Source organism: Odontesthes bonariensis, chromosome 5 (genome assembly GCF_027942865.1).
Source record: "Odontesthes bonariensis isolate fOdoBon6 chromosome 5, fOdoBon6.hap1, whole genome shotgun sequence".
Taxonomy (NCBI): domain Eukaryota; kingdom Metazoa; phylum Chordata; class Actinopteri; order Atheriniformes; family Atherinopsidae; genus Odontesthes; species Odontesthes bonariensis.
In genome coordinates this window covers 27,072,394-27,093,464 of record NC_134510.1, presented here as the reverse complement: position 1 = coordinate 27,093,464, position 21,071 = coordinate 27,072,394, and the positions used below count along the sequence as shown (strand labels likewise).

Below are 21,071 nucleotides of genomic sequence, written 5' to 3'. Positions count from 1 at the left end.
CACACGGACTCATCGTCACCACTCACCACATCACAGCACACTTCACCACGTCATACCTGCACACATGCAGTGACAGGAACCTGAAGCCTTTTGGTATAAACACAACCTGAAACCCTGCTTTGCTGTTACACTGTAGAGTAGCCTCCTGAGAAACCAGCAAAAAATAACTGAAACCAAATTAAATACAAAAAGAGAGACAGATCTCCTCACTTTTTTTTAATCTCACCAATATTGTTGATGGTCTTCATGAATGCCTCTCTTGCATTGTTTTTCAGCATGTTTTTTTATTGTTTCATTTAAATTCAGTATAGAATTATATAGATTTCCTAGAGCACACAGAAAGATTGAGTTGTCTTTACCAACTTGGGGGAGAGGGGATGTACTGTAATAGTTATTAACAAGAACAATGGTTCACACTGTGCACACAAACAGAGACAAACGGGGCAGAAGGGAAGGGAGAGGAAGGGTGTGAGAGACAGGGAGAGGGAGAGGACGCCATGGGGTGTGCTTTGTTAAGCCTAAATGAGGAAAAGCAGCTCTCACACGCCTTCTCTCCCAGATCAGAAATAAAAAAGACAAATAAAGTCATCGAGAAAAACCGCTTCCCCATACCACCCCGTATTTTAAAAAACAACAACACTGTGGCTGTCGAGAACAGAAGAGAGGGAAAATGGGCGCAGTGAGAACGTCAGAGAGATGACCGCTCTGGTGGTTGTCTGCAGAGAGGAGACACAGGCGAGAGGTGGCAGTCGATGTGGTGTCGGCGGTGGGATCACACTGTGTGATCTTTATCTGTGTGTGATTTGAGGAGAAGCAATGGGTTGGCAAGGAGGGAAGGGAGAGGGAAACAAAGGTTCACAAAGACAACGGGAGGAGAGCAGGGAGGAGAAGGAGCTGGATGGCCCTTTTTTGCAGAGCATAGACACTCCCTTTGTATCTTTAGCTCATTCGAATCTACATACACAATATGCAGCTGCCGTTTCGTAGATATATTGGTTTAAGTACACAGCAGTGAGAGAACACATGCAAAGAGTATCATAGGAGATGGGGGCAGAGGGGGCAGTTCAGTGTACAAAGTTGTAAAGGTGCTTTTGCTGTTTTTAATCTTTGGGGCAGTTGTGATGAAAATTGCTTCAAAGCGGTTTTTGTCTTTAAAGGGGAGGGATATCTGAAGATGTGTCTTGCCAAGGATGGAGTGACGGGGGAGAAATGAGTGGAAGATGTAAGGGGCTCGAGCAAAGGTGCTCCGCTGATCAATAGTAGGTCTCCCTTTCCACCCAACCTGGAGTGCAAATGAAAAAGACAAACAGGGTTCACAGTTAATTCAAAAAAGTCTTTTCAGTATTTTGAGAAATTACTTTAATTCCTGCAGAGTCACACAAAGGAATTGAAACCACTAATATGTGCTGCTGCACTTCTGAAGCTCTGTAATGAATATTATCTTGTTTGTTTAATCGATCAAAAGAACCAGAAATATGCAATCTTCTTTTGTCAGCATGAGTTTACAAAGCAATTACCAGGGATATGGTTATTAAATAATGAGAATGAGAAAAGAAAACTTGCAATGGTTCAATATAGAGTACAGATTTCAGAAACAGAAAGACCACTGCACCTTTACACGCACTTTTAAGAAACTCTTGTTTACAGGGACAGAAAAAAAAACACACTCACCCCCAGGGTTCCGGCGGATGAGAAGTTTTCGTATTTCATCATACACGAAGATGAGAAAACTATAGGGAAATGCACAAAACCACCAGGTAGGCCTGTGGACAAGACAATGAAAATAGATTAAATTAAACAGACAACTTGTTTTAACACGTGTAGCTATGTGACTTGTGTCAATGCCACTCACTTTAGTGGATACATCCTGAGTGCCACATCCATGCCCGGGCAGTAGGACAGCAAAGCAGCCAGGGCTGTCTCTTCAAACAAGCCGAAAATCAAGATCTTGTTCCTGAGTTAAGAAACACAACAAATGTTGAAGAAGAGAATTAATGGTGCAGAAAAGCAAATATCAGACAGAATAAACTAGATCCTGTTTATTTTATTATCGGTAAAATAAGAACATTTCGATGCCACAATAGGTTCTAGAGACTGAAATGAGAAATGCAAGCATATAGGTGTCACACTGTAATTGTGGCACTCACTTCATGCCCTGCTGGAACACAGAGTTACGCCTGGTCTTGCAGATGATGACATCAGCCCACTGCACTACTACAATACTGACGAAGAAGGCTGTGTGACATGTAAACTCCACAATCTTCCTTTGTTCATATGTCTGGGGAGGAAGGAGATGATAAAAAGAATGTAAAGACAAGTGACAACACTAAAGTTCACTTAAACCGTAAGTAAGTAATTTTTATTTGTACAGCGCCTTTCACAGACCAGGGTCACAAAGCGCTTTACAGGTACAATAGAAAAACACAGTTAAGAAGTACATCAAAGTATAAGTTTAAAAGGCCAAGGCGACTCAGTGACAATCATAGCAGCCCTAAGACAATTAAGAAAAAACCTGAACAAATAAATAGGTCTTAAGTTGCCTTTTGAAGGCGTCAACAGACTCCATCGAGCGCAGAGAGAGCAGAAGATCGTTCCAAAGCCTGGGAGCAACAGCCTGGAAGGATCGGTCTCCTCTGGTCCGGGAACGAGTGCGTGGCACCATCAGTAGAGACAGATGGTGTGTATGATGAAACAGAGCACAGCAAACTTCACACTTACCCATTGCTGTCCATAACTGTCTTCCAGGTCATTGAGAGAGCGGTCATCCCAATTGAGCCTGATGCCCACCAGATGACTAGGCAGGAATCCATTTTCAGCCAAGATGACAAAGTAAGAAAAGAAACCTCCCAGAGCCTGGATCATACCTAAAGACACATAGACACAGAGATAAGTTGCAGATTTATAAGTTAAAACTTCTTAAATCTGATGTTACCCAAAACATTGCAGAAATGTCTAAAGAGAATGTAGCCATTGTTGTTGGTTGTAAGCAATAAAGAGGGATAAAGTTGATCTTAAGAAATCAAGATCAAAACAATTCATGGCCTGAATCAATAGTCCCAACGTACCAATTTGTCCATAAGCAATGCTGATAAGCCTCTCATTCACCAGCTTGTCCCTGAATGGGTTCCTGGGTTGGCGCTTCATGATGTCGCTCTCAGCTGCTTCATAAGCCAGAGAGATGGCTGGAACCTGGGGGAAGAGGAGGAAATGTGAACTTTTAATACGATATAGCAGCACAAAGCTTTATTTGTGCTATCAGAGTGAGTTTGATCGCCCCCTTTACCATGTCAGTTCCCAAGTCAATACACAGGATAGTGATGGTTCCCAGAGGCAGAGGGATGTTGACTATGATGAAAAACAGGAAGGGGGTGATCTCTGGGATGTTGCTGGTCAAGGTGTAGGCAATGGATTTCTTCAGGTTATCAAAGATCAAGCGACCTAAAGGGGAAAAACAGAGGTCAAATACCAAAAGAAATTCTGTTGGACCTCTGAAACCACACACAGTGTGGATGAGCCTGAGCTTCAGTGATGTAATATGTTTGATTTAAACTTCAAAGGAAAAAACTGCCCTTTATAGCCCATTCTTCCTTAAATTTGATTTCCATCCTCTTTGTTTCATTATAAATATTATACATAAATATTATATTTTAATATATTATTATATAAACTCTTATTTTATTTAAATGTTCTCAGTCTTCCAGTTCTGTCCTTTAGGTCTTCTCACCTTCTTCCACTCCAGTGACAATAGAAGCAAAGTTGTCATCCAATAAGATCATGTCTGCAGCCTGTTTGGACACATCGGAGCCTGAGATTCCCATGGCAACACCAATGTCAGCCTTTTTCAGTGCAGGAGAGTCATTCACACCATCGCCTGTCACAGCTACAATGGCACCCTGGGAGAGATGAAAGAGGGATTAGGCCCAACAGTAAGATTACTACATTAAATTGAGATATACTGTATGTTAAACATATCCATCGAATAATTAGTAAGATTATCTTGATCTAAAGAGAGATTTGCCATCTGAAACAATGGATTCTAGAGCTCATACGCATATTCTTAGTCCAAAATGGTAAAAGTATTAAGATGGTATAAATCAATAAAAAATTGAATAGCCTGATTTTTTTCATGTTAGATAGAAAAGTCATATTTGAAGAAAAGCAAAACATATTCACTTTTATTTTTTTTTGTTGAAATGTACATTAAATTAAACCAAAGTCATTTGATATTTTAAATGCATTTTAACCATCTCACACAGTGTAGTGTCTGGGTCTCCATTTGGTGGATAACCAGCACCACCTGCTGTTGTCAAAGTGTATTATGCCTCCATAGACCGGTCGCATTAAGCAACATATTCCTTTCAAGGCTGTTTATCAAAATAATATCAATGTTCCAACCTGTCGCTGGCATCCCTCTACAATGATGAGTTTCTGCTGGGGGGATGTCCTGGCAAACACAATCTCTGTGTGGTTCCTCAGGAGTTCGTCCATCTGATCCTGAGATAGTTCCTTCAGGTCTGTGCCGTGAATCACACAGGCTTTGGCATCCCTGAATATAGAAGATTAAAAACTTAAAGGTGTATCTCGTGATTTGTAGGCGTCTTAAAAAGCTGTGTTTTTTTTTAGTCCACATTTTTCTGTTATCATTCCACACCTGGGGTTGACCTGGCTGACAGGTATGTTAAGACGAGCTGCAATGTCCTCAACTGTCTCGTTTCCCTCTGAAATGATGCCCACTCCCTTGGCAATGGCCTTGGCTGTGATTGGATGATCACCAGTGACCATAATGACCTAGGAAAACAACAAAGTTTACTTCTTATCTGCCTTTAAAAACTAGGTGATTAAATGCTTTTGTGTCAGGCAAAAAAAGCTCACCTTGATACCAGCAGATCGGCATTTCCCGACAGCATCAGGGACAGCTGCTCGAGGAGGGTCAATCATGGACATGAGGCCAACAAAGCAAAGGTTGTCTGTCTGAAAGTTAACATCATCTGTGTCAAAGGCAAAGCCTTTGGGATACTGGTCTTCTGGCATGAGCAAGTGGCAGAAACCTGGAGAGAGAGTCAATATCTAAATTAATTTGCAAACATTTCACTCACATTTTCTGACATTTGCTTCTCACATTACTCCCAATATCATTCAGAAAAATAGATTTTTGTTTCAACACGTCAACACATCTTAGTGAAACTGGAAGTGTGAAGATCTTCTTCGTCTAATGCCACATAGACCATTTTAAATTGTCCTTAACAATATGACAGGTGCTTTTTAGTTGCTGATGCACTTTAATTGATCTTGAAAAGTTGACATTTCTATTATTCTTACAGGAAACAGGAGCAGCAGTAGTGCAAAAGATACGAGTATGACAAGCTAATCATGTTTTGTAAAATTGAATGAAATTTCATTATGGCATGATGAGGATTACGTTTTCAAATTATATGTGTGTTAATCAAATCCCTGTTTTCTCTCTTTGAAACTAAAGGTCGTGTTTCACGCCTTTCTCTCACTTTTATCTCTATCCATTCTTACCCAGTACTCTCTCTCCAAGACCTCCCAGCTCCATGTAAGCATTGTTGAAAGCCTCCTTCAACTCCTCATCCATAGGTTGCTCCTTGCCCTGCAGAATAATGGTTGAACAGCGCTCAAGGATCCTCTCAGGGGCTCCCTTCATGACCAGAAGGTAGCGGTTGTCATTGGGATCCTCCGTCTCATGCACAGACAACTGCAAGAGGAGAACAGAGATTATAGTTAAGAGAAAACTCGCTACATAAGATGTATTGATATTAATTGTGCATGCAACAATAGAGGTGTACTCACAGTTCCATCAAACCAGTACTCACCTGGTATTTGTTGGTGGAGTTAAAGGGGATCTCAGCCACTTTCTTATTCCTGTCTCTCATTGCCCTGACAGAGCCGCAGCACAGCTCGATACATTTGAGCAGGGCCGACTCTGAGGCATCGCCAGCAACATCTCTTTTCAGGATGGCTATGGAATCTTGTCCTGCTTTGAACTGTGCACGGTTGCACAGAGCAGCGATGCGAGATAGATTCTGCCATGTCAGTGAGCTCTTGTCGAAAGAGGCACCTGGAGAAAGTGATAAAAAACTACCAGTTCAATCAACTGAGATGCTTTTCTTGTAATCATTGCATCCTCTTACAAGATTTTCATATATATTTTTTTTTTAAATCAATTTTAGCACGAGCGGCCTTTTATCGGAAAGTTGCTTGACAATAAATTAGGGCAGAGAGAGCGAGCGATAACTTGCAGGAAAGCCAGGACTCAAGTCTGGGGCATCAGCTCAACCAGTTGAGCTACCTGGTTTCCCATCCTTTTACAACTGTAACATCTTTCAGAGATCAGCAGTGCGTGTGCAGTACGCCCTTTCCTCACTAACCTGACTGGTCCTCAGTGGTGTCAGCTTCATGGATCTGGTTGTCAAACCACATGTGGGCCACGGTCATCCTGTTCTGGGTCAGGGTGCCTGTCTTGTCAGAACAGATGGTGGAGGTGGAGCCCAGCGTTTCCACAGCCTCTAAGTTCTTCACCAGGCAGTTCTTCTTAGCCATACGCTTGGCAGTCAGAGTCAGACATACCTGCAGACACACACGTTTATGAGGTTTATATCAATGTTTATTGTAGTTATTAGCAACAGAGGAAAAGTTGTTTCTTCATGCTTAACAAGAAATTAAATAAATCAAATAAGAAATCTGACTTTATTGTTTATAACATCAATTGACATAAAAAAAAAACTGCAAACAAAAAGAAGATTCAGTAAAAGTCATATAACCACATGAAAATAATAATAATAATATGCCAACAGAAAGAACCCAATTTCGAATCGCAGCTCCACTTACAGTGACTGTGGCCAGCAGCCCCTCAGGCACGTTCGCCACAATGATGCCAATAAGGAAGATGACGGCCTCCAGCCAGGAGTAACCCAGGATGATGGCCAGGATGAAAAACGTGACACCCAGAAAGACGGCCACACCTGTGATGATGTGGATGAAATGCTCAATCTCCTTCGCAATGGGTGTTTTGCCGGTGTCCAGGCCAGAAGCCAGAGTGGCAATGCGACCCATGACTGTGCGGTCTCCAGTGTAGATGACAATACCACGTGCTGTGCCTGGTTAGAAAAAGAAAAATATGATATCTTGAAAAAAATCTTTCTTTCTTTTACTTTATGAGATAAAAGTCTCTTCTGTCTAAAAACAATAAATAAGTCAAATATAAACTCTATCCCTTCATCACGTTTGGTGGCTTTGAATCTCAACAAGGGGCAGACAAGTTAATAATAGCACACAATGAAACTGCCATGGCAACAATACCTTCCACACAGTTGGTGGAGAAGAAACCAATGTTTCGGGTCTCCAAGGGGTTGTCATGGGTACAGTCAGGTGACCTGCTCTGAGGTTCAGATTCTCCTGTCAAGGAGGAGTTATCCACCTGATGGGCAAGACAAAAAGTAAAACATGTCATTGTGTAAAACAAGAAATTTTCAATGTTGTTGTGTATGAAAAGTCACGAGCAAAATGATTCAAGTCCCATTCCCTATGCAGTGGGGTTTGAATACTTTGTCTGATGCAGTATTTGACTGTAACTAAGAACTCCAACCTCATAATATGGGTATTGTTTCTCAACCCTTGATTCTGTATTTTGCAAGTAAGCTGTCTTTCCCCAAAAGACAGCTTACACAGTAAAGACAGAATCTTTCTTTTGGTATTCTTGATCTTATAAAGCCTTTTAGCTCATTTTCAGAAGTGTCAATCCTGGAGGTAGCCGTGTGTTTTTAACCGATGCAAAAATGCATCAAATTTATTGAAGTTACAGCTTTCCACTTTCACAGTAGATTGAATGTGGCATTTGTTTATGTGTGTACCTTGCAGCCATGAGCGGAAACCACCCTGATGTCAGCAGGGATCCTGTCTCCTCCTTTTACTTCAATCAGATCTCCAGCCACCACTTCTTCAGCGTTGATCTGCACCTTCTCACCTTCACGGATCACGAGTGCTTGCTGCGAGGACACATCAGTGTGGTTAGAGAGCAGGCACACATACATTTCTTAAAAGACAGCACATAGGGAATTACAGGAGACAGGAAAGATGTGAGAAGATCTTCCTGCTGAAAAGTTTATGAATATGTATTTCTTATAATATTCTAAACATTTGGAAGTAAAACAGACAGTTACAGAGGCTATCATCACAAAAGTACAATGTCTTTGCTATCATATAATATCTACCCTCAGTCTTAGTGAGAAAGAGCTTATGGACAGTTTGATGCAAACCTTGACTGAGACATTAAATGTTACTGTATCTGAAGTGTGTATTTTTCTATCTTTCAGTCATATCAAACCTAGATGAAAACAGTTAATAAGTGTTTCTTTTTTCCTTGAAATCTTAAACCTTGAATCACATTTTGGTGTCTGCCACGTGCATCTAAAAGTCCTGTAGATATGAACTTTAACGGCTGTACAGTTCTGTTCCAAGAGTGACAGAGGTCATTAAAATAAGGTTTACCTGAGGCACCATGTTCTTAAAAGACTCCATGATTTTGGAGCTCTTGGCCTCTTGGAAGTACGAGAAGCAACCGGTGATGACTACGACAGCCGTGAGCACGATACCGAGGTACAGCTGGGGGGAGGACAGAGAGATGAAGACTTAAACATATATCAGTGCAGAGAGAGGGAAGGACCAGTGTGTGACGCTGAAATTAATTTGCCAAGGTGTTATTTATACAACACTTCAGAGTCCTACGTGTGACGGATGTGCTAATGAGGTGTAGATGGACCAGATGTGAATATGTTTATGGAAATTCTGTGTGACAAATTGAGTGGTTGTGTGTGTGTGCGTTGCTCACATTGTCGCCTGCAGGTTCGTCCTCAGTGGCTGCTTGGATGGCGTAGGCCAGAAAACAGAGAATGGCGCCAAGCCACAGCAGGACGGAGAATCCACCAAACAGCTGGCGACAGAACTTGATCCACTCCGGGGTGGTAGGAGGAGGGGTGAGAGCATTAGGGCCATCCCTAAGCAAAAACTCTGCTGCCTTGGCATTGGTCAATCCCTGGAGGGAGGCGTAAGGAGGAGGAAAAGTTTGCACTGATGCAGAGCCGAAAGACATTTCTTTAAACTTGTGGATATTCTCATATTTCTCCAGTATGACTTTGTGTTTTAGCTTTGTGTGCTGCATTGTCAAAACTCTACGAAACCGGTAGAAGTACACTGGTGCCACCTTGTGGCAGACTGAAAAAAACTCACCTGGACAATGTCAGTCTGGAATTTCCTGCAACATTCCTCAACAGACATCTTATGTTCAGTCTGTAGAAAACAAACGAAACACCAAAAAACACAGACAAACAAGACAAAAATAATCCCCATAAATTAATAATCTGATGTCAGAATTTTTTCACGCAATATTATACATATATATAAATAGTCTTTTAAAAATGCAAAGCATTTAAATATCTTGCATTTTCAAAGTATCTAACTTAGAGTAAAACCAAGTAGTTATAAATCAACTACATGCATGCAGTTCACCTGAGAGATTAGAGTATTAGGGCAGCCAGGTATGGCAGCCCTGGTGTCTGTTTCTTGCGCTGAAATGTGGGATTAAACTCATGACCTGTTAACAATTCAGCTCCATTTACAGGCAAAAAAACTTTATTTTTACCTGTATTAGAAAGACGCTCCTTTTCTTGCGAAATAAATTTTTTATTATTTTTTTTTTTATATATATATATTTCCTGCATGGGGATGTTAAAAAAAGATTTTTTTTTCACATCCTAAAATGTGTAGATGGCATAAGAAAATAAAGGAAACAATGAGGAAACTGTATATGTAAAATAATCAGCCTTTGATTGACAGGGTTTAATGTGAGGTGTCCTCAAACATACTTTATAACAACATCAATTTTCACAAGAGATTTGAAATCAAAGAAGATTGTACTTACAATGGGCACTTCCTTCTTCAGGTCATCCATGTCCCTGGTCCCCCCCTTCTTCTTCTTCGGGGATTTCTTATCTTTGTCCTGTGTGGTGGCAACGCGGTAACTGTCTGACCGCCCATACTACAGACACACACATATGTTTTATACATGCCCTTTGACTAGAGATAGCAGCCTTTGTGCCGTGGTATATAATCTTAGCGGTTGTCTGGGTTTGTAAATACGCATTATATTAACTGAGCACTAGGCTATGAATTTCCATTCATGTTCAGAAGGCTGCCTTGTCTGTATGTACACAGACTCTATCAGATATAAAGCCAGTGGAATTTAATTAGGTATTTTGCTCTATTTCACTGCAAGGTGAATCATGTCGTAGCCTTGTGAAGTGGCCATGTGAGGTAGGCAACATTTCTCAGAAGTTAGAAATACTAGTTATTCCCTGTTTATGAGGAAGGTATTCACTAGCAAGCATTAACATAAAACACTGTTATGACAGGAATTGTTGAAGATATGATAATAACAAAAGGCTCTACTCCGGTAGCTCTGTTTTGTTTGAACAAACTGCTACGACACTACAAGTCCGCTGTTGTGATGGATCAAAGCCTACACCGGCCATCTGTTCTGCCAGACTCATCCGATCTCCACTGATCAAACAACTCACTCCAACGTGCACACACCCTGATGGACACATCAAAACATAATCGAGTGCAAATGATTTAACTTGCAGGTTTAAACTAATCACTTCCTGCTCATTTTCATTCAATTACCAAGCAGCAAGCATGAAGAACATCAGAGAGAGACAGGACAGGAGGACTGCGTTTATACACCCATCAAAGGGCTAGAACAGAGACATGAGGGACACTTTGATGACAAAATGACAAAGAATTGAACCATATGTTTACGCAGAAACATCAAAATGTCTTTGTACCCTTCTGCCTGCTTTCCTTCAGAGTCGTTGTTCCATGTACCTTCCTTACTGTAACTGTCCCCTTAGAAATTGGTTTATGCTGTTAAACTTGGCATGAGTGGCCTAATAATAACCCCAATTTTCTCCAGCACTGCACATTCTAGTGCTCCTAGGTCTACAACTGTAACTCTAGCCTGCTGTCCGGCAGGAGAGCAGCATGACCGTTAGGCCACATCAATACAAAAGTGCCTCATCAAAGGTCAGAGGTCACGTGGAGAGACACTAATGACCCCCCGGAGGTGTAACAAGGTCCCAGCAGACAGGATCTTAACAACCTGGTCATAAAAGAATGGTCGGTCAATACACTGCTGACTCCAAGCAAGGGTTTACAAATTTGATGGAGTACATGTAGGAAAGACTGTTTGACTTTGACTGACATGTGATTTAATCTGACAGAAAAGTCAATACTTCTCAACTTACAATCAATAAGTGCAATCATCTTTGACATCTAAGTGTTAAAAGATCAAAGGATAAGGGTAAAGTTTAAAATTGTATTATTTTATTATATCTTCCATTTCAGGCACTGATCTGAAATTACTGGAGCGCCCTCTAGTGTTACAATCAGGTAGCAACACTTACCAACAAAACCGCAGCTAACTTCTACTTGACTGGCTTGTGCAAATCTGATCATGTAGATCTGAAGTGCAACAGAAGAAACTGATTTGTTTTTTAATATAGACCTTAACAGGGTGTTTATTTTAAAATGAGTGGGTCCTTTGTCCAGATCTAACTGATATATTTCCAAAAGGACCTGTGAGGGAGTAAGAACTAAGATCCCAAGTTCTCCTCATGAGTTGGCAGACACACCTATCCGAACCACACCAAAACATACACACCTGCAGTGTCTCACAAAGATAAATTTTGCCGCTGCATTTCCCATGTGAGTGGTAATTCTAATGTTATGCAAAACTCTGGTCAAAATCCTGTTTCTGAATTTGTCTGCCGTTACAAAGACCTGTCTTTCTGGTTTCTTCCATATTCTTGACAACTGTCACTTAACTGTGATTGCTCGACGACCACTTCTAAGCTTAAATTAAACAATAAAAAAATATGTTTGAGCTTGTCGGGGAGAGAGTGGCACGTTAGTGATAGGGTGTAATTGGACCTGACAGCAAATACATACGCACTAACATGCAAACACACAGAGTTCTGCAACAAAAGAGCAGGTGAGCAAATCTCTTGCTGCAGCAAGATCAGGCAGGCCTGGTGAGGTATATGCAGCATTGAGGAGAGACCGATGCAGTGGAAAAGTACTGCTGCTGATCTCCTATGAGACAGACCCTTAGTGTGTGTGCATGTGTGTCTAACAATACAAAGGGGATGTGTGGGGGAGTGTTGGCACACACTTGTGTGCATGTGTAATATAAGTCATGTATTACTCATGTGAGACAATGTCTTTATATCTCTGTTTAAGAACACAGGTGTTGTGCAAGATGCAGGGTTTTACTCAGGATTAATCAGCCAACTCAGTTTCAATGATGGTAGACTGGCAGTGTGTGTGTGTGTGTGTGTGTGTGTGTGTGTGTGTGTGTGTGTGAGAATACATTTGCAGCATTTTAATGGTGGTTGTTGGTGGTTTTTCAGAAATTTGCTGAACACCTCAAACACTCATTTCAAGAGCGTTGTGAGCTCATCTGTGCACCTGCTCCTGAGAGAATATACATGATTAAAGTGATGATGCATAGTTAAAATGGGAAAACAACAATCTATCCCTTTCTTTTTTTACACAAGCACACACAAATACATAGGCTCAGACAATGGTTGGTGTGGAGGTGGAGATGAGTGGCAAACAAAGAGTGGTGAAAAGTAAAGACGTGGAGAGATGAATGTGACGGGGGCGGATGACAGACAAGATCGGGTACACGGAAAGGCAGACATCAGTGGGAGGTGAGATGTGAAGACAGACAAACTGATGGAGAGGCAGATGAGAAAGGATTAGAGAGGTGAGGAGGTGTTTTCATTCTTCTCTCAGGCATCTAATTAGATATTGACCAGCAGTCATTTGACCCACAGTGATACCACTCAGTTAGTCCTTATCTTATGATAATAGATCATTTTTTCATTCCAGGTGTGTGTATGCGCACCTATTAATGAATGAGTATTATCAGCATGACTCACAGAGATAGGGGATGCTGCCAGCCTATCCTAGTCAGTTTACAGTAGGTTGAGTATGTTAATTGCATACCTATTTTGGATTTGTTTGTAACAGTGTGGTTGCAACTCAGTCATTAATAACAGAAGGAGCAGACCGCCAACACCTGATAAGATATCTTCCTTGCACCTAATTGTAACACTCTTTCTCAGATATGGTTAAAAAAAACTAACATGCCTTTTCAATTCTGTCAACAAATATGTCTCATTATGTCCATGTTTAGTGCGTTCACAATCCAACACGTTCTGCCGTGTGTGCCTGTGAGGGTATCCAGCTGTCTCACACGTCTTTGGGTAATTCAATGAGTCCCCTCTGGCCTGAGATGGGAAACAGAGACTTCTGGCTGGAATTACAGACACTCACTATCTTACAAGCAAACAGAATAACATAGGGATGGACAGACTTATCTCTGACATCATTATATGCTCCTTCATAGATTACATAGTGAAATCACCCAAATCCAGGGACATTTTGACTCATTAAAATGTGGTTAAAATATCAATAATTTTGGTGAAGCCAACCTGTCATGTGTTAAATCTAATCAGAAATTCTTCTGCAGGCCTGCTTCAACTAGCAAAACTAAACCTTGAAAATTACCCACATGTGAACAACATTGATAAGTGAGTGTGTTAGGAGGGCAAGTTACCATGGTGACCAGCATGGCCACAGGCATGGTGACCAAGCTCAGTAATGGCCTAGTGCTGTGAGGATCCCCTGATGTGATCCAGGATGAGGAATAATTGATGCATCTGTAACTGGACACGATGTTCACGGCTGTTTGGCACAATTGATTCAAGTAACTGGTTTGTGTTCGAGTGTGCTAATGTCTGTGTGAGGAGAGGTGAGTCACTGTATTGGCTACAGTCTGTATGAGCAGCGACTACACGCATTGCGGCAGAGAGAGAGGGAGATGTGGGGTGAACGAAACAGAGACATGGTACAATAACATGATAAGACACCAAAAATGTGCAGTCAGAGAAGCCTGAGTGGGAAAGAGCTTGTTTAAATCCTCCTGATGTGCCAGTTCTTTTTAATTTTTTTATAAGTTACATAAATGAAGTTCTTGTTTTGAACTTGAACCATGACACATTTGACACAAATAGCAGTAAAAGGAAGTGAAGTCTCTGGTATTTTGTGCACATCAGGGAGCCATGCTCTGTTTAGGCGTGGCACCTAAGAGATTAACAATCGTGTCAAGCATGTTAAGGACCTCAGGTCCAGGCATGCAAATCAAATTTAGTTTTTTTTCATCTTCCTCTTCAACTAAACACAAACGAACTTTACAGCAGAACATAAATTGCCGTGCATGTATGTACAGATGCAAGAATGCTTCTGCTGGGCCGTTCTGTCTCGCTTTATGTGAAACTCATAAAAGGAAGTGGTTCTAGGTGGTAATAAAAAACAGGGCTCATCTTTTGTTTATACTTATCCCTCAGAAACAAGCAGTGCAATTGTCATAACTACGTATGAATTAGTGCTTCCTCTTTTTACAGAGAAGCCTCATGTTACAATAATCTTGTCAGCTCTGCTGCACTGACATGTGATGCCAACATCATGGTGTTACTTGCAACGCTGCAGATATCCGAAAAGAAAAAAATCATAGCATCTCTTATGTGTTGCATACGGTTATTTCACTTGAATAGTCAATCCCTGAATTCCAGCCTTGGTCACAAGCCCAAAGCTTAGAAACTGAATGAATCTACCATAAACATCTACATATAAAGGCTGACCAGTAACATGATATCTTATTCTAACAATGTTCTGAATAAGGAAAAAAACTGAAGATACAGGGTTTGACTGAAGCACTAATACGTGCAACAAATCAAATGTATGTCGTTATGTTACACCAAACACATACATTTGTGAACTGTGCGGCGGTCACGCAAGAAAAATTTCAGACTTCTCTGACAACAAAGTATCAACATCATCAGAAGATGGGCACGATGAAGGGAGGTGTCAGGGATGTTAATTATATGAGTGAGTATGAATATCCTTTTTACTGTAAATGCCTGTCGGGGTGTCTGTCAGAGATGTGTTATTCATAAATGGCTGTGTTGCCAGCGTATCCTTGAGACTCGTTTCATTGAAACAGAGATATCCTCCATACTTTGTTGTCCGTTTCCTCTCTATGAATAATCTAGTAAGAGAAAAATGACCTACAAAGCAACAGCTACAAGGCCTTGATGAAGAAAAAAAACAAAAACAAAGAAAACTAGTGAAAAAGACATTAAGGCTTGAGAAAGAAATCAACGCAACTTCTAATATAAAGTACATTTTACCAGTAATTAAAGTACACTGTGACCGTGGAGTGTGTGTTCGTTATTGTAGGCATTTTCGCATGTGTGTGTAACCTTGCAAGGTCATTGGGCCATCTGCTGTTTCTTGCAGCAGGATGAAGGGCTCTGGGCCAAAGTAGGGGGCTCAGGCTGGGGACCAAGGGACATGACTGGTGGGATTAGCAAGTCCGATTATTACACTGGATTAGCCCACTACTGTATCCTTCTGCTTCTCTTCAGTCACTGGTATACCCAGACTAAACAAATGCATACATGCATTTTCCATGAAATCTGTAATCTCAGCCTTCAGAGTAACGCAAAGGCTTCCTGGATTGTCATTTTAACAGACATCAAAAGCAGAAGATTGCTGGTATCAGACATGAAGAAGAGGCGAAAAGATAACATAAAATCTCTTGGGTGGAAGTTACAACAGTCACAAAGGACATTATCTTCCTATTGAGAGGCATGAGAATTAATCACTGCATGCACAAGTACATGTTCCACACTGATTTCATGGAATTGTATACATAACAGATGAATTTGTAACAAAAAAAGGCTGCATCCGATCACGAGAAGTGAAAAATATCTTTATCTCTAAACACGCAGACACAAAGAGAGATTAATTCTCTTAAGCTTTCAAATCATCTGCATTGTGCTTGTTCAAAAGATTACATAAACAAAAGAAAGAAACGTGGGCCCAACTGAAAATACCAACATATGTGATAACTCCTCAACCCCCCCTCTACTTTTTTCCTCCGGCCCATCTGTCCGTCCCGTCGTCATCTGTTCACCCAGCAGAGATAACTGTGTATCTGTGTGACTTTAAACAAACACGGCACAGTAATAGGAACCGTGAAGGACTTCTACTGTGGTTAATATGTCTTGGTGTGTGCATGAGTGAGTGTGGCCTGATTAGCACTGTAAATCTGGATTTGCTTGGTGCCTGTAGAGAACAGGGCACCGCGCCACAGAGTGAAAGAGGGTAACTTAAGGCTATGTGGCAAGCAGGTGGTCACACAGAGATATGCAGATGTTCAATCACACACACGCATAACAAAATATACATTTGCATATCCAATGCAAAAAAAAGCAAAAAACCTTTGATCATTGTGGGTGCCTTGTGTAACACTTTGTGCTTTGATTTTCTTGCAGGCGCACACATACACACACACACACACACACACACACACACACACACACACACACACACACACACACACACACACACACACACACACACACACACACACACACACATATATATATCCAGGACAACATTCTGCATTAGTCATGTAGCTGTTGTCAGGCAACCTAACCCTCCTGAACTGCTCTCTTTATGGGAGACCATCAGCACGTTAAGTTGGAAACTATTGGCCGTATGAATCACTGAGTTTATTGTAATCTTGCTTTAAAGTAATGTATAAAGTAGACAGCACTGACCTTTACATTCTATTAGCACCTCACAAGCTGCTACTGAGCTCACAGCTGAGGTCTGCTCTTGTTAGTTTAATGCTCGCAAGAAGGCTAACTGCGGGTTTCTAACTGAGGCATGAAAGCAAGCTGGACCCTGTACTTCAGTAGTATTCCAACAAAATAAATTGAACTCATTAGCAATCTATTGATCAGCAGTTGTCACGTGGCTTTAAGGGAACAATAGAGGAGAACTGTAAAAGGTCACCATGTTGACCTGAATAGACTCTTAGCTAAAAAAGACTGGTCAAGCAGAGCAAGTAAGTGAAGAATTCCTCGATGAACATGTTTTTCTTCTAGTTCCTGCAATATGTAGACAGATCAGTCACGGCACAGTGCAGCCTATCAGAATCAAGCAGCAGGTGCAGTGAGGAGGGATGTGCAGCATTCTGCACCAAACTGAGGGCTGGGCCTCTGCATCGACCACACAACTCCAGGATTACCTTAAGTAACACCATCTTCTCTATCGGTGCGTACATCTCGTTACTGCCAATGTAAAAGCATATGCTGTCCTAGAAACCTTTACATCATGAGTTAATTAGTTAGAGTCCAGTCAAATTCTTACAGAGGACTTGATGCTAACAAGAGCTGCTCTCCCAGCCACACCCCTGATCATCGGCCATTATGACCTTCTAATAAACCCTGCAACTACAGAACGTTAATTTTTATTCTATCATTGGCCATCCAACCCATCCACCACCACACTAACCCCTCTGTCATAAATGTCCTTTAATGATCACCCACCCATGCTCATATCTCCTCTCCCTGCCCCATATGTATCCCGTCCCCTTGATAACCAATTCCACAAGCTGCAGCAAGAGGAAACATGAGCCACAGTAATGTGAGCCTCAGGTCATTATCCTGTAACAGGATATACATTTGAGCAGGCCTCACCCCTATGCGCAGCCTCCGCTACACTAAATCCCTCTTTTTTTCTCTCACTACACCTGCACACGACTTATCTGCCCTTCCTCTGTCTGTCCCTCTCCAGCAGCCCCCCTCCCCACTTCATCTGTGTCACGTTTCTGAAGGTGAGAAGCAGCAGTTGATGGACCTGTGCAGCCCTGGATCTCACTTTACATTTCTCCAACAGACTCATCAGTTTCAGGCACTGTCAAGTATATCTGCATCAATGCAGAAATAAGGGCAGCGTGCAAGATGAGAAAGTGATGTGTGTGTGAGTGTGAGCACTCATTACTCAGGGATGCTACCCTAAATAACATCTATGTTCATGTCTGATAAGTTCTTTCCTTTACACATTTACAAACGTTTCTCTGTAGCATCACTGCTGTCTTTTACCCTGGTCTGTTCTGCGTGACTCCTGCTGCCAACCTATCACAGCTCTTTACAGGGAATTTCCACACCAGAAGCCCCGCCCCCGGTTTGACGCAGAAGGCACGTCGCAAGCGATGCCCCCTGCGGCCTTGGGGAAGGACAGCTGGCAGTGTCATCGCACAGTGCGCCATTGCTAAATGCTTGATAAAACGACAAAATGATTGTTATGCAAACGTCAGCGACACCTAATAAAAAACACCTCTCGGTAAACTTCGATCCAGTACTCCATCCCTTCACCTTTCTATCCATCCTTTATCCCGCTGCGGGTCACCTCAGCGCCCAAACGCGATAAAAACAGATCACCACAGAGCCTCGTATCCTCAGATTATTGTTTTCTACAATTCCAGACTCTTAAGAGACATTTTTATTTCCCGAAATTACTCTTTTTCCATTCAATGTTTCCCTCCCCATCGCTCTGCCTGACCAAACTACCACACAGCGGCGGTACATGCGTAAGCACTTATTGTACTATCTCGTTTGACGCAGTGCCCTCTAATGCTGCCGGTTGTTTCTACATGTAAATGAAGACCTTGTACGGACGGGAGGGTGTATTTCCCCCCGAATCCTTCATCTTGAAGGTCTCCGCGATGCTGCAGGGGCAACATCGGCTCGTGTATCTGCGATGGCTTGCGATGCCTCTACAGCTGAGGATATTTCTCAACAGGGAATTGTTTTCTGACTGCAGCGTCATACCACTGCATCATGCAGCAGGCAAACCGATGTCGGAGATTTAAAATTACAACTCGTGTCGCAGGACAGTGATGGAGCCGAAATTGCGCAATAGCTCAAAACGGCGCTCTGTTTTCCGCTCATCTTGTATTTTTCCACCAGGCTCCACTGATTCATTTCCACGTCTAATAAGTTTAACCGTGTAACCGAAAACAGATGAGATGCGTTTAATGGTTTAATGGATGCGCCCCGGAGATGAGAACTCGCCAAAGTCAAAGTGACAAACTAGAGAACATACTGTATCATCGTGTTCCTAGTGTATGTTACAGGATTATTCGTTCCTTTAATCGGTAGTGTGTGTAAATGTGTTTATTGCTGGCGATTATCGAGTCCCTGTTATGTCACAAATTAAAGGGGAAATAAGCTGGTGAGGCGCTTATTCCTGGTAACCGCATTATGACGCACGGGTCAATGAGGATGCCGAGGCTGCACAGCTGATAGCGACCACTGTATAAGGGCGCATCAGGATGAGCGTCGTCCCAGCTCAACGCCAGATGTTTCTTATGTGCGGCACCAAAAGGAGCGGACACAGAGCAGAGCCAGCGGGGTTAGCAGGAGAGGAGGGGTTTGGGTGGACGGTAAAATGCTGATGGAGGGGAGTCACAAAAATAGCTCATTCATCACAGATAACATCCTATGGTTATAACCATGCATCTCAAATGTAGCAAAAGACACTTATTAAAAAAGAGGTTAGTAATGTGGGAAGATAACACGTGCCCCCCTCCCTCGCTTAAACACACGAGCACTCTGGAGGAATAAACCGATTAGGCCTACTGCGGCTGGCAAGGTTACAGTCAAAGTGAGGCCTATCAGACACTTAAAATACATGGCACACTGATAACCTCTAAAACACACAGACCCACTCTACTTCTCCCAGTTTGGCATCAGTCTTAAGTTAAAATCTCCTCAAAGGAATCAGTGCAAATTATATGAGCGGACATCCACTGCAGGTGAAAAGCAGGTTCAAGTAAGATGAACCTGAGAATAAAAGACGCAGCTTTCTATCTCTGTCAGGAGCTTCTGCTACATCAGTTTGTCGCAGTCTGTGAGAGCGGGGTAAAGCACAGTTCCGCATTAGAGTCAATGTCACTCCGACAGCATTTCCTCATTGGGAAAAAAAATGACATCACGGCTGTGTTAAAACCGTTGCTCACTGGGAGCGAGATATCGGACTACCTCTCACTTGTCAGGCCACTTCAGGAAGGCTACAACGCAGTTAAAAAGTAGTTGGAAATCGTCGGTCTTACCCCCATGTTGGCGCAGTCACTCTTCTCCTCTCAGGTGATGCACGGCTTGAGAGGTGTGAGCCCCTCACGTTGAATTAGCCTATATCAAAATGCCTCGCCTTTAAAAACAGAAGAAGATATGCTCAGTTGTTTTGAGTCGTTTTCATTAAAAATAGGATGTGCGAGTAGTTATCAAGGCTACAGATCTGGCAAAATATATTTTCTTGGGTTTAAATGAACAATTTCTCAAACCTTCAAAAAGGTCAGGCTATACTGTCCTCCCTGTGAGACGTCTTTCAAATGAAATGTTGCGGTCTCAAGCGGAGCATCACGCGGGAACCCGTTTCCGTCCTTTGCTCTCTGATACTTGCGGTGAAAGACCGGCGAAATTAACGAGCCTCACTGCTACTGCTCCACCGCTTGATCCTCCTCCGCGGCTCTGCCAGCTGCCGCAGTACTCCGCTCTTCAAGCAGCGCCCCTCCGCCAGAAGGAGGAGCGAATGAGCGAACAGAGGAGCACAATAGACCCGCCTACCACTGGCACAGTTGGCCAATCACAGCTCTGAGCGACTCATCAGTGTTGGGATCGCTGACCAGTTGGGGCTATCCGAGTTTGCAAGCGAACCAATAGCAAACCAATACTGCCCCTCCTGCTTTACTGCAGAATTCCGAGGCTTGCAGCCAGCAGCATTGCGAGTCTCAAGGCTGGAATTTTGTAGAAATGGACGCACAAGGTTAGATTCTAGTCGTGGTGGTTGTGTTTGCTTTTTATGCAATGTATCTATGTAACATTAAAACAGTAGCTTTGTGTGCTTTTAGACTATTGCATGTGAAAAGCACCTCTGGATGTCTCATTTGTCGTGTTGGTCCTATCATGAGCATGTTGTGCACCTTCATATTTCACTTCAGCATCGGGCCTAGGTGCGCAGACACAGTAATACATCCACAGTGTGCGTGACAAAGAGATGCAGATGAAAGGTTCAGG

At 42.3% G+C, this 21,071-nt stretch overlaps 1 protein-coding gene across 2 annotated transcripts; it reads right to left on the bottom strand.

Annotated features, from left to right (window-relative positions):
- Nucleotides 1-1,153: 1,153 nt before the first annotated feature.
- On the bottom strand, nucleotides 1,154-20,540 carry atp1a3b (ATPase Na+/K+ transporting subunit alpha 3b). Of its 2 annotated transcripts, none has more exons than XM_075465877.1 (23): nucleotides 20,339-20,540; nucleotides 20,108-20,205; nucleotides 9,938-10,054; nucleotides 9,247-9,306; nucleotides 8,849-9,052; nucleotides 8,509-8,622; nucleotides 7,872-8,006; nucleotides 7,321-7,438; nucleotides 6,850-7,118; nucleotides 6,390-6,588; nucleotides 5,835-6,079; nucleotides 5,524-5,716; nucleotides 4,873-5,048; nucleotides 4,652-4,788; nucleotides 4,396-4,546; nucleotides 3,725-3,893; nucleotides 3,284-3,438; nucleotides 3,066-3,189; nucleotides 2,719-2,864; nucleotides 2,148-2,278; nucleotides 1,853-1,954; nucleotides 1,672-1,763; nucleotides 1,154-1,282 (listed from the first exon to the last, which is right to left on the bottom strand). In XM_075465877.1, the coding sequence occupies exons 2-23, from the start codon at nucleotides 20,111-20,113 to the stop codon at nucleotides 1,254-1,256; spliced, it is 3,072 nt and encodes a 1,023-aa protein (XP_075321992.1). In that variant the 5' UTR covers nucleotides 20,114-20,205; nucleotides 20,339-20,540; the 3' UTR covers nucleotides 1,154-1,253. The 2 variants fall into 2 exon arrangements, with proteins under 2 accessions (XP_075321992.1, XP_075321993.1); XM_075465878.1 differs by having other exon boundaries at nucleotides 9,938-10,015; nucleotides 20,339-20,539.
- Nucleotides 20,541-21,071: the final 531 nt, after the last annotated feature.